At 38.4% G+C, this 17637-nt stretch overlaps 2 protein-coding genes across 2 annotated transcripts; one reads left to right on the top strand and one right to left on the bottom strand.

Annotated features, from left to right (window-relative positions):
- Nucleotides 1-4295: 4295 nt before the first annotated feature.
- On the bottom strand, nt 4296-5303 carry LOC118016284 (olfactory receptor 5T1-like). Its single transcript, XM_035013724.1, has one exon. The coding sequence runs from the start codon at nt 5286-5288 to the stop codon at nt 4296-4298; it is 993 nt and encodes a 330-aa protein (XP_034869615.1). The 5' UTR covers nt 5289-5303.
- Nucleotides 5304-11254: 5951 nt separating this feature from the next.
- LOC118016282 (olfactory receptor 10AG1-like) lies at nt 11255-17637 on the top strand. The gene is made up of 2 exons (XM_035013723.1): nt 11255-11265; nt 16602-17637. Exons 1-2 carry the CDS (start codon nt 11255-11257, stop codon nt 17617-17619), a joined length of 1029 nt encoding a protein of 342 aa, XP_034869614.1. The 3' UTR covers nt 17620-17637.

Raw genomic sequence — 17637 nt, 5'->3', positions numbered from 1 at the left:
CATCCAGCCACAACATTCCTTTAAGCCAAAGCCTAATCCAGAGCAAGGCCCTGACGCCCTTTAATTCCATGAAGGCTGAGAGAGGTGAAGATGCAGAAGAAAAGTCTGAAGCAAGGAGAGGTTGGCTCATGAGATTTAAGAAAGAAGATGTCTCCATAACATCAAAGTGCAGGGTGAAGCAGCAAGTGCTGAGAGAGAATCTGCAGCAAGTTATCCACAAGATCTAGCTACGATGTTAATGGCAGTGGCCTCACTAAACAACAGATTTTCAATGTATATGAAACAGCCTTCTGTTGAAAGAAGATGCCATCTAGGACTTTCATTTCTAGAGAGAAGTCAATGCCTGGCTTCAAAGCTTTAAAGAACAGACTGACTCTCCCATCAGGGGCTAATACAGCTGCTGACTTTAAGTTGAAGTCAACCCTCATTTACCATTCTGAAAATCTTAGGACCCTTAAGAATTATGCTAAATCTACTCTGCCTCTCTTTGAATGGAACAACACAGCCTGGATGACAGCACATCTGTTTACAACACGGTTTACTGAATACTTTAAGTCCTCAGTTGAGACCTACTGCTCAGAAAGAAGATTCCTTTCAAAATACTACTGCTCATTGACAATGCATCTGATCACCCAAGAGCTCTGATGGAGATGGACAAGATTAATGTTTTCATGCCTGTTAATACAACATCCATTCTGCAGCCCATGGATCAGGTAGGAATTAAAACTTCCAAGTTTTATTATTTAAGAAATGCATTTTGTCGGGGCGCCTGGGTGGCTCAGTTGGTTAAGCGACTGCCTTCGGCTCAGGTCATGATCCTGGAGTCCCTGGATCGAGTCCCACATCGGGCTCCCTGCTCAGCGGGGAGTCTGCTTCTCCCTCTGACCCTCCCCCATCTCATGTGCTCGCTCTCTCTCATTCTCTCTCTCTCAAATAAATAAATAATATCTTTAAAAAAAAAAAGAAAAAAAAGAAATGCATTTTGTAAGACTATAGTTGCCATGCATAGTGATTCCTCTGATTGATCTGGGCAAAATAAACTGAAAAACCCTCTGGAAAGGATTTACCATTCCAAATGCCTCTAGTGGAGGAAGCAGCAGGATTCAAGACTTTAGTGAAGGAAGGAACTGCAGCTGTGGTGGAAATAGCAAGAGAGCCAGAATTAGAAGGGGAGTCTGAACATGTGATTGAATTGCTGCAATCTCAAGACCAGACTAACGAATGAAGAGATGCTTTATATGGATGAACAAAGAAAGTGGTCTTTGGAAATGGAAACTACTCTTGGTGAAGCTGTAAAGATTGTTGAATTGACAACTTAGGTGATAAAGCAGCAGCAGGTTTTTGTGAGGATTAACTCCAATTTGGACACTTCTACTGTGGGTCAAATGCTATCAAACAGCATCACCTGCTACAGGGAAATCATTCATGAAAGGAAGAGTCGATAATGCAGCAAACTTCGCTGTTGTCTTATTTTAAGATGTTGCCACAGCCGCCCCCACCTTCATCAGCCACCAACCTGATCAGTGCGCAGCCATCAACCCTGAGGCAAGACCCTCCGCCAGCAAAAAGATTATAACTGTTGAAAGTTGAGATGATGGTTAGCATTTTTTAGCAATAAAGTATGTTTAACTTGAGGTATGAACATTTTTTTAGACATAATGCTATTGCACACTTAAGTTACAGTATAGTGTAAACATAACTCATATGCACTGAAAAACCAAGAAAAAAAAAAAACCTAAAACACTCATTTGACTCGCTTACTTGTGATATTCACTCCATTACAGTGGTCTGGAACTAAATCCGCAATGTCTCTGAGATAATTAACTTTGAAGGAGATCTATCCTTACAGTGCAAATAAGGCCTGTTGAAAGCAGGGCTAAAGGTGTGTATAGTAGAGACTCTCTTCTGTGCCTTGGTTCTCAGGTCTAGGCACTGAGGAGTGGTACCATGTGTAAGGGCATCACAGGGTGGTAGGAGACCAGAGCCAAAGCTGAGTCTGAACCAAGCAAGCCTGTAGAGAAACCCATCAAGATGGTTGGGGCTTAGTTGTGTCAACACCCAACTCTTCCAGCTGGTTTTTCCTTACCCTGAATTGTGCTTGTCTTTTGTTTTTCGTTAGTTTAAGGATAATTTAGATTAATGCTACAGCCTGGTCTCTGTGGTCTATGTGGAAGTAAAAGTGGATTTAATGTCCATGCTCTGTACGACACAATAAAAGGGGGAGAAATGCATCCTCACAAAGAGCAGAGTAATGACCCCAGGCACTTGAACACACTATCTGTGGTCCCAGAATCAGAGGCTGGGATTAGATTGCTACCAACGCACAGATTCAAGGTTAGACTGGAGTGTTTGATCTGGAGTTGGGTACGAGTGACTCCTTGAAAAGTGAATTGGGATTATGTGATCTGTGGTTTTGCTATGAATGAGGTGGTATTTGCTCAAGCTAGTCAGATGTAAGTATAATGTTTACTTAAAATTGCAACTATGGGTACCTATCCAATTTGAGTTATATGGAGATGGAAGATAATACTATACAATTTAACGTAAAGATTACATGCATATGTGACTCCACGAGTGTGTATGTGTGCGTGTAAATAAACCCAATATTTGTATGTTGAAATCGTATCCCCTAATACTTCAGAATATAACTGTATATGGAGATAGGGTCTTTGAGGAGTAACTAGCTTCAAATGATGTTGTATCCAATATGACTTAACCTCTTAAGAAGAAGAGATTGAGACATTGACATGAGAAAAAAAGATCACTTAAAGACAAAGGATGAAGACTACCATCTACAAATGTAGGAGGGAGGTCTTCAGAATATAACTGTATATGGAGATAGGGTCTTTGAGGAGTAACTAGCTTCAAATAATGTTGTATCCAATATGACTTAACCTCTTTTTATTAAATTCTTTTATTGTTATGTTAATCCCCATACATTACATCATTAGTTTTAGATGTAGTGTTCCATGATTCATTGTTTGTGCATAACACCCAGTGCTCCATGCAGAACGTGCCCTCCTCAATACCCATCACCAGGCTAACCCATCCTCCCACCACCCTCCCCTCTAGAACCCTCAGTTTGTTTTTCAGAATCCATCGTCTCTCATGGTTCGTCTACCCCTCTGATTTCCCCCCCTTCATTCTTCCCCTCCTGCTATCTTCTTCTTTTTTTTTTCTTAACATATATTGCATTATTTGTTTCAGAGGTACAGATCTGAGATTCAACAGTCTTGCACAATTCACAGCGCTTACCAGAGCACATACCCTCTCCAGTGTCTATCACCCAGTCACCCCATCCCCCACTCCAGCAACCCTCAGTTTGTTTCCTGAGATTAAGAATTCCTCATATCAGTGAGGCAATATGACTTAACCTCTTAAGAAGAAGAGATTAAGACACTGACATGAGTAAAAAAGATCACTTAAAGACAAAGGATGAAGACTACCATCTACAAATGTAGGAGGGAGGTCTCAGGAGAAATCAACCCTGGCATCCCCTTGAGCTTAGGCTTCTGGTATCCAGAACAGTGAGAAAATAAAATTTTTGTTGTTTAACCAACCTGGCTGTGGTACTTTGTGTGGCAGCCCTAGCAAACCAGTACAACAAGTATCAACATATATATTTTATAAGCATGTATGTTTATGCATATTTATGTGCATATAATTAAGGAGCACTAACCTTCAAAATAAAACAGCCGGTTATTTTAGTGGCAAAACGGGTTTATTCAAGAGCAGCAGAGAACTGCACTTTGGGCCATGCAGGCTAGGGTAAAAACATTGGCAAGTCCAGACAACAAAGGAGAGGAGCTGCTCTTTTATAGAGGAAGGGGGGAGCTGGGAAAGGCTATTGGATTAAATTGAGAGTTCCAAGTATAGGGGTTTTTCATTGGCTGAGTTGTGACAGTCTCTCATTGGCTGGGTTCTTGCAGGGGAGGAGGAAACCTTTCTTCCTCTTGCTGGGGTTAGTAAAGTATAGAATTTTTCCTGCTGGGAGTACAAGATACATCTCTCCCTGTTGGTTCTGTTGCTGACCACACGTGGTAGAGTGTAATGCTCCTCCTGCTGACCTCCTCACTCCATCTTAAATGGGTTTTCCTTTATTCGGTCCAGAGAAGCAAATGGATGACAGTTTCTGCTTGTGTAAAAACTCCATTGGCAGTGCGTTAACTCTGATCTTTATTTAAAAAATGTCCAAGAAGAATAGAAAGACACTAATAAATGAAAACAAAACAATTTAATCATAGTTTTTGATATGAAGACAATTACATCAGTCTTAATTTCTTTCAGTTTGATGTTTAGTGTGAAAAGTATACTTTATTGGCAAAGCAGTTTTTACCAAATACTCTTTTCATTGCGTCTTTCACATCTTTGTTCCTCAAACTATAGATGATGGGATTCAGCATGGGAATCACAATTGTGTAAAATACTGACACTATCATATCATGATCCAAAGCGTAGCTGGAATTAGGTCTCACATACATGAAGAGAGCCGTGCCATGAAAAATTGACAGTCCAGTTAGGTGTGAGCCACATGTAGAAAAGACTTTCCGCCTCCCTTCAGCAGAATGAATCCTCAGAATGGCCAACAGAATGAAACCATAAGAGACCAGGACTATCAGGATAGTGGATATCTCAATAGAGCAAGCAAAGTAGAAAACTAGCAGCTGGTTTGTGTGGGTGTCAGAACAAGAAATGGCGAGTAGTGGAAGGATGTCACAAAAGACATGCCTAATTTCATTGGATGCACAGAAGGATAGAGTAAAAGTAGCCACAGTGTGTAAAGTACCATGCAGGATGCCAGCAACATAGCAGGAAGTTATGAGTGGCACGTAGACTCTGGGTGACATTCTAACTGAATACAGGAGAGGGTTGTAGATTGCTTCGTAGCGATCATAAGCCATTGCAGCTAAAATAAAGCATTCTGTGGTCCCAAAGGTAATAAAGAGAAACATCTCTGCTGCACATCCAAGGAATGAAATGGTTTTACCCTCTGATAAGAAATTTACTAACATTTTTGGGGTGACAGCTGAAGAATAGCAGGCATCCAGGAATGATAACACGCTCAGAAAATAGTACATGGGGCTGTGGAGCCGAGAATCCCCAATGACCAATATAACCAGTCCCAAATTTCCTACCAGGGTAAAAAGATAGATTGCTAGAAATAGTAAAAATAGGAAAACTTGCAGTTTACAATCATCTGTGAAGCCCATCAATATAAACGTGGTGACTTCAGTTACATTTTCCATCCAAATCCTATATAAACCTAAATCTGATGGCACCGCTGACATTTCGGTTTTTATTTATAGATTTTAAAGACAATATTTTTTTTGAATATATAATTTACTCAATCATATCCTCATGTCTGTCTCTTACAAGGATGTATGGATACCTTTGGTCCTGAAGAGATAGGCAGCGACGAAAAGGTGGGGTCCAAGTGAACGCATTACCCTGTACAAACAGATTAAATTATTTCATTTCATTGTTGGCTAAATTTGCTGTGTGAAAAATAGTGATACTTTATGTGGTTGAACTTCCAGCTTATTTTCTGTTAAATTTAATGCCTCCTGTTTACATATTACATCATCTTAACATTCAGAAAGACACTTAAATATAGGAATTTTTGAATATAAAAATATGATAATAGAAAATAGGCATCTGAGTGCTAATCCTAGATATTTCATGGTGTGCATGGAATGCCTTTCCTTAGTGTTCACAACTGGTGAAATGGGAGCAAATACACTTACCTCACAAGATTGGATTGGGTTACATGACAAAATCAATGTGAAAATTATTTAATTTTTAAGTTTCCAGATTACTAGGAAAATAGACTTACTTTTCAAGTTGTCTTATGGGGCAGCCTTTTCCAACCAAACTGTTTTATGTCCTGTTTTCTGGTTATTATGTCATTTCATTAGTATTTCTAGAGAACAGTGATGGGCAGAACCAAAAACCTTAATGGAACTAGATGCACCTTGTTTGCAAACAAAAACAGCAATGTTTTCGTTTGTTTGTTTTCCAGTCTTGTTTCCTGAAACACATAACGGTAAGTTGCCCTGTTTCTTATTGCCCCTGTTTATTTTACTCTTGTTGTTTTTCAAATTTTAACTTAGTACCAATTCAAGATTTTTCTCTGCACATATAGTCATTATCCCTGCAAAGTCCTTGGGTGTATGTTGAGATACATTTCTTTGAAAAATAATTCACGGCCATTACTTTACTATGTTATAGAGTTTCTGTATTTACTATAAAATAAATATCACCTGATAATAGATAATAAAATTGCTTATAGAAGTGATTGCTAAATCAATAAAATCATTACATAAGCCACAACATCGTGTTTTATTATTGCTCCATCTTTCTGTGCTGTCAGACTGTTTCTTACTCAGTGGAGCATGTAGAAAAGAAAGTGCATAACAAACAGAATGTTGAGGAGTCACCAGTATCTGGACTGAAAGCCTCCATTCCTGGAACATAATTAAATATTGCACCTACCATATTTAGAAGCAAGACTTTAGCATGTTGGCTCGGCATGTCATAGACCAACATTTATAAAGGAGTGAAAAATCTGTGGTGCATAGGACTTGGTTAAATTCAGTGAGTAGCAATGATTTATATTCCTAACATTAAACACACTCTATTCTTGTTATATTGAGACACCCATACATCAAGGACAGAATGAGCAAATCAGCTTAAAACTACTATTAGAAGGAAAAGAAATCCACATTTCTTTATTTTCCCCCCAAAATTCCTCCCAGATTCATGTGGAAAATTTTCTTAATATGTAGAATAAATAGCTTTTTAAATGTGGGATTACCAAACCAAAAAAAAAAAAAAAATGTTTTTGTGACCCTTAGAGAATTACAAAGCAAAAAAAAAAAAAAGTAATTAAGCTAAATAGTGACTTCTGTGTTAATTCAGATAATTCATACATTTCTCAAGAAGAACACACACACACACAAATGCTTTATAAAAAATTTTAGCCTAGTTTGAATGGTTATGTGAATAAAATAACTTATAAAACCATCAGTTAGCAACATTAAAATGTATTAATGTATTGTTTGACCATCAAAAAATACATTTATGTTTAAAAAATTTTGTTTTCTCTCTCTTTCTCTCTTTTTTTCCAGAATCCATGTATTACATACAAAAATATTTACTAAGGAGAATCAGATACAAAATAGGAATTAAGCGGATAGAAAGAAGTAGAATGAAAAGAAATTGAAATATGCAAGCAAATTTTGAAAAATGGACTAATAAGTGGTCTACTAAAGGAATCCATTAAAAAATACATGTTGACTGACATACATATGAAAAATTCCAGCTTCAATACAATTCTAACCTTAACTGATGTGTCGGAGGTAGCACACCTGTGGAAGATAAAGAACATTATATTTGGACTCTAAAACCCTGGATTAAACTCCCAGATTTAGCACCTAGTATGACCTGGGAATAGTAACTTTATCTTCCAACCAAAGAATAATTAAGATTAACCAAAATTTTTGTGCATGTCTTGTTCAGCTACATGAACATCATATGACTGCAGAGTGCTTATGTATGAGATGCACTGAAATATGTCTTATATGTGTTTGTTACATGTGAGGGATGCATACATATGATATAGAACTTCCAGATTTTATTAAACTACAGCAAAATAAATAGGGAGTTATAAAATCAATTTTTCATCAAAGCATTGAGCAATGAAAGGATCCCGTGTTTCTTCTTTTATTATGCATATGTGTGTTATATGACACTTACATATTAAAATACCATTCTCATGAGACTAAACCCAATGATCCCCAATATTCTACGGTATCAGACATTTTAAAAATGCATCTGTCACTGCATTCTGGCTTTGGGCATGTCAATAAAATAATACTGTTTATTTAAATCCCCTCATAATTTTATCCATAATAATTTCTCATAACTCTTGATATGGTCTTCAGTTAGGAACAGACCGTATGGACACCCATGAGAACTCTACTACAAACACTAAGCTTGAGAAGAAAGCAAGCTATGATGGCAACTACTACAAATTATAAAGTGGCCATAAGAGTTTAGGAATTTTGTGTATTTCATCTTGTGCAACCTACAAACTAAATAATTTGGATCCTTTTATAGATGAGAACACTGAACCAACTAGAGCTGTAAATTAACTCACACAGTAAATTACTAACAGAGGCAGGATTAAAGTCCCGATGTCTCTGTCACACACTTTTTTTTTAAAATAAAAATGGTATTTATTCAGCTTTTTGGAAATATAAATAACCCAGTAGATGGCAAAGAGCAAAACAAAACAAACCCCTGACATGTTATATGATCGATCATTTCCAGGCACAACAGCATTTATTAATGAATATAAAAAAAATTTGATTTTATTTTTATCTGCTTTCCTCCTAGCTTTAACTACATGGGTGTTTTTGGAAGCTTGAGTTTCTTAGAAAATTCCACAGCTGTACCGGCCCCTACAATGTGACTGAGTGAGATTACGGTTCCACTCCCATAGGGAAATAAATGTCTATCATTGGGGGATTCTGAACATCTAAGACCTCCAGGAACTTAAAAAACAGCTCTTTTTGTTAGGATCTCTCTCACATGGGAAAATGCAGCCATTATCCATTAAAGCACAATCCAGTATGGGTACAGGTTTTCCAAGTTCTCCGCAGGACTACCAGACTAGGCCACTGAGCTTTCCTGGCAGCCTAGCCTGCAGCCTGCAGCCTCTCAAGTTGCACCAAAAGTGGGAGTCACAAAACCAAAGATAAGGCATTTCTGACCTTTCCTCCTAGAAGTCAGAGAGTTCTCTGGGTGGGGAGGGCAAGGAGGTTTTGCATCAAGCCTGCCTTCACACTCAGTACTGGGGGAAGGGCTGCTAAGTCTACCCAGTGCACACTTGCGTTGAGTGTATGGAGTGTGCTTACCCATCACCACACAAGGCAGTTAAGAGTAAATTAGCAAGTCACTCTGGACCACGCCCCTTCAAAACAGAGGCAAATTTGGTGAACCAAGGCCACTGCCTGTGGTAATAACCCCAGTTCACCTAGGTCTTTCCTGAAGAACAGTATTAATCTCCTGATTCAAGAGGCATCTCTGGCCGGGACAGAGCACGCAAGGAAAACGTAACTTCTGGGTAGGGCAATGCCACACGGAGTTTAGAGGTTGTGGTTTAGTCTACAGCACAAGAAGGTGGTGGCATCACTAGTATTTAGAGCTGGAAAGAGCCTTGGCCGGACCACACTCCTGGAGCATCTTTACTAATGCAGCTTAATGGCCGTTGCCCAGATGTCGTTGCTGGGGAGCGGGGGAAGGACCCATCCTTGGGGAACAGAGTTGCCTTTGGGATGATCAGATGGCACCAGGTACTGTCACACATTTTAAGCTACTTCCACTTGTCCATATTGCAGACTCGTTGTAACATGCCCTATTCTGGAAATGCTATCCCCTAGAATCAATACAATATAACATCTACGTATATTTGAATTTCTTTAAGAAGCCATCAGGCTTAAGTACACTACAATATTAAAACACACAAAATAAAAACCTGCAGTAGCTTGTAGATCAATTAACTAACTAGTAAAATAAATTTTAAGTTGATTTATGATCCCAAAATGACATATACTCAATGGCTGGTTGATAATTAATTTTTCTACTTAATAATTTTCCTAAATTTTAAATACAGCCATTTATTTCTACTATCCTCATTCTCACTGTTACTTTCCATCAAATAAATTAAAGCAATTTTCTAATTTATAGCTCTAGTGACCTAAATATAATGGAAGTGTTTCCTATTTCCCCTACTATGTTCCCTGGAATACACTCATTCAATTTTTTTTTCTTTTTTTTTTTAAATTATTTATTTGACAGAGAGAGACACAGCGAGAGAGGGAACACAAGCAGGGGGAGTGGGAGAGGGAGAAGCAGGCTTCCCGCGGAGCAGGGAGCCCAATGTGGGACTCGATCCCAGGACCCTGGGATCATGACCTGAGCCGAAGGCAGACGCTTAACGACTGAGCCACCCAGCTGCCCCACCCTCATTCAATTTTTAATTCAACAGTGAGTTGACTAGAAATTTCTATCTTAGATCTAAACTTAAAATGTAGAATCTAGTTTGAGATTTAAGGTCATAGCTTCTAAAATATTTTGTATGTAATGAAAATCCTTTCCTCTTACCTGTGGAAATGAACTGCTCACTCAGTTAAGGTACACTATAAATATTAAGCATTTGGACTTGTATGCCAGGTTATCAAGTTCTTCTCGAAGTCCACAACAATGCCCCGAGGACAAAACACAATAAATTCTTTTGGGACAGAAAAGTAACAAGATGACTTATTTTTTTTTTTTTTTCATAATGAACAAGTGACTAGTTCTGGAGTAATTAACTACATGAGAAAAATGATTATATGATGCACTTTGGCTTCTGGAATAACCTGATCCTCGGTGGGAAAAAAAATATGCATAGGGCTGGAAAAGAAATCTAATGCAACACGACATAATCCTGTTTCTGATACTAAATAATTATGTGCCATGGGGCTGATGACTTAAATTCTCTGAAAATCCAGCTTCCTCTTCCTGGGAATAACACTTTTTTACATCTTTCAAAATTCTGTACATAATGAAATAATATGAAAACATAACCTAGAACACACTTCAAAATCACTTAATAAATCTTACCATACTTATTTAACTTTTATTTATTTCTTTTTTCAAATTTTTATTTTATTTATTCATTTGAGAGAGAGTGAGTGAGAGAGAGCACACAAACAGAGAGGCAGAGGGAGAGGGAGAAGCAGGCTCCCCACTGTGCAGAGATCCTGATGCAGGGGCTCAATCCCAGGACCCAGAGATCATGACCTGAGCCGAAGGCAGACGCTCAACCATCTGAGCCACCCAGGCGCCTCCTTATTTAACTTTTAAAGAGCTATACATCTAAGTGGTACAAGAGATATATTTAAGTTCATTGGCAGTTTGAGGAGCTACGATAAAAATACATGAAAAGAAAGTATCGACAGGAGATGTAGTGCAGTGTACAGACGACTGTCATATTTTATATAGTACAACATTAGAATATTAGAGATCTGGCAGAAATAAATGTCAAACGGTTTGTATTGTGTATGGTCTTGTGTTATCTTGGGGATCCCATATACTAATCTATATATTAGTACCTAGATATGCACTTGAATTTTTAAAATTGTAAACAATACATAGATGCCTGAACTGTACACTCAGAGATTCTAATAGTAGTTAAAGAATGTTGACCATGGAATCCAGGTGAGAAAGAAGAAAGAAAGAGAGAAAGAGAGAAAGGGAAGAAGGGAGGAAGAGAGGAAGAAAGAGAGAGAGAAAGAAAAAGAAAGAAAGAGAAAGAAGAAAGAAAGAAAGAAAAAGAAAGAAAGAAAGAAGAAAGAAAGAAGAAGAAAGAAAGAAAGAAAAAGAAAGAAAGAAAGAAAGGAAGGAAGGAAGGAAGGAAGGAGGAGAGAGGGAGAAAGAAAAAAAAGAGACAAAGAAAGCAAAAACAAACAAAAGAGGGAGGGAGAGAGGAAGAGAGGAGGAAGATAGGGAGATAGGAAGGAAGAAAAAATTTGTAGACATCCCAGCTGAGAAGATGGTGTTTGTAGCCAGTCCAATTATGAACAAAGGATCTATTCATTAAATGCAATTCCAAATTATCCACACATTCAATGTAACTCTAAAATTAACAAGCATTTTTGCAGAAATTGACAGGTAGTCCTACAATTCATATGGAATGGCAAAGGAAATAGGGTAGTCAAAACAACTCTGAAAAAGAATAAAAGTGTTAGAAGGATTCACATGAGTTCATCAAGATTTACTACAAAGCTAAAATAATAAAGGGTGTGGCATTGGTGAAAAGATAGAGTGCAATAGTCTTCAGAACTTCATTCACATAATATAATCAATTTTTGACAGTTTCTAAGGAAAATTCATGGAGGAAAGATAGTCTTTAAAAAATGATGCTGAATATGAAGAATGGCCTTACACCAAAAAAAGGAGACAGTGACTCATTCTTTGCACCATATAAAAACCTTGTCTCAAAATGGATCTTAGACCTTAATATAAAACCTTATACTATAATGTTTGTAGGGAGAGGAAAACGTATTTGTGTGACTATGGGTTAGTCACAAATCTGCATATAAAACACAAAATTCATGAATCATAGGAAAGAAAAAGTGATAAACTGTCCATCATAATTAAAATCTTTGCTTAGTGGAAGACACTGTCGAGGGAATGAACCAGCCACTGACTTGTACAAAATATTTGCTAGACAGCTACCCAATAAAGAGTGTATATCCAGAATATGTAAAGACCCTAATACTCAATAATATGAAAATAAAATAAAATAAATAAAAATGGACGTAAACTTAAACACATCATCATAGAAGATACACAGATGTCAACTAAGTGCATGAAAAATTGTTCAATAGCATTTGAGATTAGGGAAATATAATTTATATATATATATATATTTTTTAAAGATTTTATTTATTTATTTTATTGTGTCGTACAGAGCATGGACATTAAATCCACTTTTACTTCCACATAGACCACAGAGACCAGGCTGTAGCATTAATCTAAATTATCCTTAAACTAACGAAAAACAAAAGACAAGCACAATTCAGGGTAAGGAAAAACCAGCTGGAAGAGTTGGGTGTTGACACAACTAAGCCCCAACCATCTTGATGGGTTTCTCTACAGGCTTGCTTGGTTCAGACTCAGCTTTGGCTCTGGTCTCCTACCACCCTGTGATGCCCTTACACATGGTACCACTCCTCAGTGCCTAGACCTGAGAACCAAGGCACAGAAGAGAGTCTCTACTATACACACCTTTAGCCCTGCTTTCAACAGGCCTTATTTGCACTGTAAGGATAGATCTCCTTCAAAGTTAATTATCTCAGAGACATTGCGGATTTAGTTCCAGACCACTGTAATGGAGTGAATATCACAAGTAAGCGAGTCAAATGAGTGTTTTAGGTTTTTTTTTTTCTTGGTTTTTCAGTGCATATGAGTTATGTTTACACTATACTGTAACTTAAGTGTGCAATAGCATTATGTCTAAAAAAAATGTTCATACCTCAAGTTAAACATACTTTATTGCTAAAAAATGCTAACCATCATCTCAACTTTCAACAGTTATAATCTTTTTGCTGGCGGAGGGTCTTGCCTCAGGGTTGATGGCTGCGCACTGATCAGGTTGGTGGCTGATGAAGGTGGGGGCGGCTGTGGCAACATCTTAAAATAAGACAACAGCGAAGTTTGCTGCATTATCGACTCTTCCTTTCATGAATGATTTCCCTGTAGCAGGTGATGCTGTTTGATAGCATTTGACCCACAGTAGAAGTGTCCAAATTGGAGTTAATCCTCACAAAAACCTGCTGCTGCTTTATCACCTAAGTTGTCAATTCAACAATCTTTACAGCTTCACCAAGAGTAGTTTCCATTTCCAAAGACCACTTTCTTTGTTCATCCATATAAAGCATCTCTTCATTCGTTAGTCTGGTCTTGAGATTGCAGCAATTCAATCACATGTTCAGACTCCCCTTCTAATTCTGGCTCTCTTGCTATTTCCACCACAGCTGCAGTTCCTTCCTTCACTAAAGTCTTGAATCCTGCTGCTTCCTCCACTAGAGGCATTTGGAATGGTAAATCCTTTCCAGAGGGTTTTTCAGTTTATTTTGCCCAGATCAATCAGAGGAATCACTATGCATGGCAACTATAGTCTTACAAAATGCATTTCTTTTTTTTCTTTTTTTTTTAAAGATTTTATTTATTTATTTGAGAGAGAGAGAATGAGAGAGAGCGAGCACATGAGATGGGGGAGGGTCAGAGGGAGAAGCAGACTCCCTGCAGAGCAGGGAGCCCGATGCGGGACTCGATCCCGGGACTCCAGGATCATGACCTGAGCCGAAGGCAGTCGCTTAACCAACTGAGCCACCCAGGCGCCCGGGAAATATAATTTAAAACCACAATACGACCTCACACACCTGTTAGAAGGACTAGAATATTTAAAGTATAATAGTAAATGACAATAGAAAGTACTCACAAGGATACAGAGCAAAGGGAGCCCTCATCCATTGATAGTAAGAAGCAAAATGGTGCAGCCACATTAAAAAAACAATCTAACGGTTTCCTACAAAGTGAAAATACACTTACCATATATCCTGGAAATCTCTCTCTGTGTTATTTACCCAAGACAAAAGAAAACATATGTTCATATGCTAGTCCTGGCCCCAGTGAAAGGGAAGAGTGGAAAAGAGTAATCACCGACAAGGGGATGCAATAACTCTATTACATGCAATTTTGCTAGGCAATGCACTATAACCCTGGAGAGTACAGTCAAAGAACAAAATATAATCATAATTGTAATTATTTAATCCCAACTAATAAGTAATCAGTTTAAATTTGATAGGTAATAATGTTATCAGTCGTCTCCCATTCATTTCTTGCAAATGAGGAAGCAAAAATTAGAAAGTTTAAATGATTGCTTAATATCACATGGTAAAAGGATTCAAAGATTTAAAAAAAAAGTTGCTAGCTTACAATTACGAACATGTGTGGAATTGGTCAACGATCCACCTTTCATGAGACTCAATATCCTTATCTCTAAAGAATGGCGAGTTTAGGGTGCCTGGGTGGCTCAGTTGGTTAAGCGACTGCCTTCGGCTCAGGTCATGATCCCAGGGTCCTGGGATCGAGTCCCACATCGGGCTCCCGGCTCAGCAGGGAGCCTGCTTCTCCCTCTGACCCTCTCCTCTCTCATGCTGTTTCTCTCTCTCTCGCTCTCTAATAAATAAATAAAATCTTAAAAAAAAAAAAAAAAAAGAACGGCGAGTTTAGAAATGGTGATGAGGGAGTATGTTTGGAGGACCAACAAAGACAATGGAGGGTGCACATGGCACAGGGTTAAACCAGACGCAGACACCTTTTCTCCCTGCACCCACACAAATACAGATCACAGGTAGTGAGCATATTCCTGGCTATCCCTGTTTTCCCAGGGTCGACTGCCTTTAATGTTTATCTGAATCAGTGTTCTCAAGTTAATTTTTCTGAATAAAATGCTCTTATGTTTTCCACCTAGAAGCCTTCTAAAAGATATTCTCATGAGCACAATAAGAGTTCTAGCCATTAAAAAAAAAATCTAATAATTTGGACTGAAAAACAGGGACATTTCTGCTCAACATCAACAAGTGAGGACAGAGGAATGAAGGCCTGAAATAGGTAGCTGAAAATAATTGTGAAAAGACACTTTAAGAAAAAGTGCTACTGGGGCACCTGGGTGGCTCAGTCGGTTGGGCGTCTGCCTTCGGCTCAGGTCATGATCCCAGGGTCCTGGGATCGAGCCCTGCATCGGGCTCCCTGCTCCGCGGGAAGCCTGCTTCTCCCTCTCCCACTCCCCCTACTTGTGTTCCCTCTCTCGCTGTGTCTCTCTCTGTCAAATAAATAAATAAAATCTTAAAAAAAAAAAAAGGGGGGCGCCTGGGTGGCTCAGTCGTTAAGCGTCTGCCTTCGGCTCAGGTCATGATCCCAGAGTCCTGGGATCGAGTCCCACATCAGGCTCCCTGCTCAGCGGGAGGCCTGCTTCTCCCTCTCCCACTCCCCCTGCTTGTGTTCCTGCTCTCGCTGTCTCTGTCAAATAAATAAATAAAATCTTTAAAAAAAAAAAAAGTGCTACTGAACAGAAAAATGCATGGGGAAGTACAATAGGATTGTCAAAAAGTGTAGCTAATTCAGTGTAAGGTCATATAGCAAAGTTCCGAGTCTGGCTCCACTGTAGCCAATGTTCCAGAGCCAGAGCCTCTGCTGAGTTGGGTGTAGTTTGTTTATCCTGGACTGTATTCAGAAAGTATAATGGAATGCCCCTAAAGGAATTTTCAGGGAAGCTTTTATAGTGATAATCCACAGGATTTAACCTGAACAGTGGGACACATATAAATAGTAACACCCTTAGATTTGTAACAATTGCAATGATCACAAAAGCCCATTTGGACACTGAGACAATCTGAAGAACTATCAATGTCAAGGGAGGTAAATTGAAAACCACATATTAAATTTCTCCCTCCACAGATAAAAAGCCAGAAAAAATGACCTGAAGAAAAATCTAACCAAATTCATGGAATTTGTTCTCTTAGACTTTGCTGATGTCCGCATCTTCAGTGGTTTCTACTTGGATTGTTCTTAGTTGTCTATATCCTTATGCTGATGGACAGTGGCACCATATTTCTACTTGTACCTACAGAAGGCTTCATGGAAGAATTGAGAAATTACAAAAAAATATAATGTGAAATTTGGTGGTAACATACCACTGAGGAAATGTAAAGGTTTCTGCCTCAGGATTCTGTTTGTTAATATGAAAAAAAAAATGGACTAATTTGGTCTGCATACATACAAAAATTCAAAATTAATAATTCTAGAACACATCACTTTCATTCAAATCCAAACCTAGTATTAAGTATTAAATATGTTGATATATTTAGAATTTAGCCTGTATTCTCCATTAGACCTCAGTTGTGTTCTTTGAGCCCAGGATATAAAAAGCTGGGAATTAGTAAACAATAGAAATTTTATGTGCTAATTCCCCCACATCCCTTTAGTCCGTTAGAAATTAGAAAACAAATTAGAAAACAGGCCTCAGAAGATAAATGGCTAATTTCACTGTTTTCACAGATGGAAAAAAACCCAACAGAAATAAATCTCACTTCAATGACAGAATTTACTCTTTGGGGATTTTCTGATTATCCCAATCTTCAAATTTTTCTTTTTGTAATATTCTTCTTTGTCTATGTGATAATTCTGATGGAAAATGGCATTATTGTTTTCATAACCAAGGTTGACCAGACTCTCCAGACTCCCATGTATTTTTTCCTTAGTAATTTTCCCTTCTTGGAAATCTGTTTTGTATCTGCCACTCTCCCCAGAATGCTCACAAATCTTTGGACTCAGAAAAGAAATATCTCTTTGTTTGCCTGCACAACGCAAATGGGTTTTGTGCTTATGCTTGGAAACATAGAGTGCCTCCTTCTGACTGTGATGGCCTATGACCGCTACATGGCCATTTGTAGCCCTCTGCACTACCCTCTAGTCATGAACCACAAGGTCTGTGTCCAGCCTGCTGGATCACTGGTGGCAGCCTGCTGGATCACTGGAGTTCCTGTCGAGATAGGGCAGACATGCCAGATTTTCTCTCTGCCATTTTGTGTGTCTAACCAAATCAATCACTTCTTCTGTGACATCCCCCCACTACTCAAGCTGGCCTGTGGGGACACTTTCCTGAATGAGATGTTAGTCTTTACAGTCGCTGTGCTTTTTGTTATGATCCCTTTTCTGTTGATACTTGGATCCTACAGTAAAATAATCTCTACCATCCTGAGGTTGCCATCAGCAACAGGACGAATCAAAGCTTTCTCCACCTGCTCATCTCATGTCATAGTTGTGGCCATGTTCTTTGGATCTGCAATTATTACATATTTACAACCCAAATCTAAACATTCTTCCAGAACAGACAAGTTTCTCTCTCTTTTCTATACCATAGTCACCCCAATGTTTAATCCCATGATATACACTCTGAGAAATAAGGATGCCATGATAGCCTTAAGAAAATTGTTGCCTTGATATTTAATGTATTAGCTG

Source organism: Mirounga leonina, unplaced genomic scaffold, assembly GCF_011800145.1.
Source record: "Mirounga leonina isolate KUSES-001 unplaced genomic scaffold, KU_Mleo_1.0 Mir_166, whole genome shotgun sequence".
Lineage (NCBI taxonomy): Eukaryota > Metazoa > Chordata > Mammalia > Carnivora > Phocidae > Mirounga > Mirounga leonina.
This window is presented reverse-complemented; position numbering and strand designations above follow the sequence as displayed.

Coding starts and splice junctions, on each gene's coding strand:
- LOC118016284 (XM_035013724.1), bottom strand. CDS start 5,288: ATGTCAGCGGTGCCATCAGATTTAGGTTTATATAGGATTTGGATGGAA.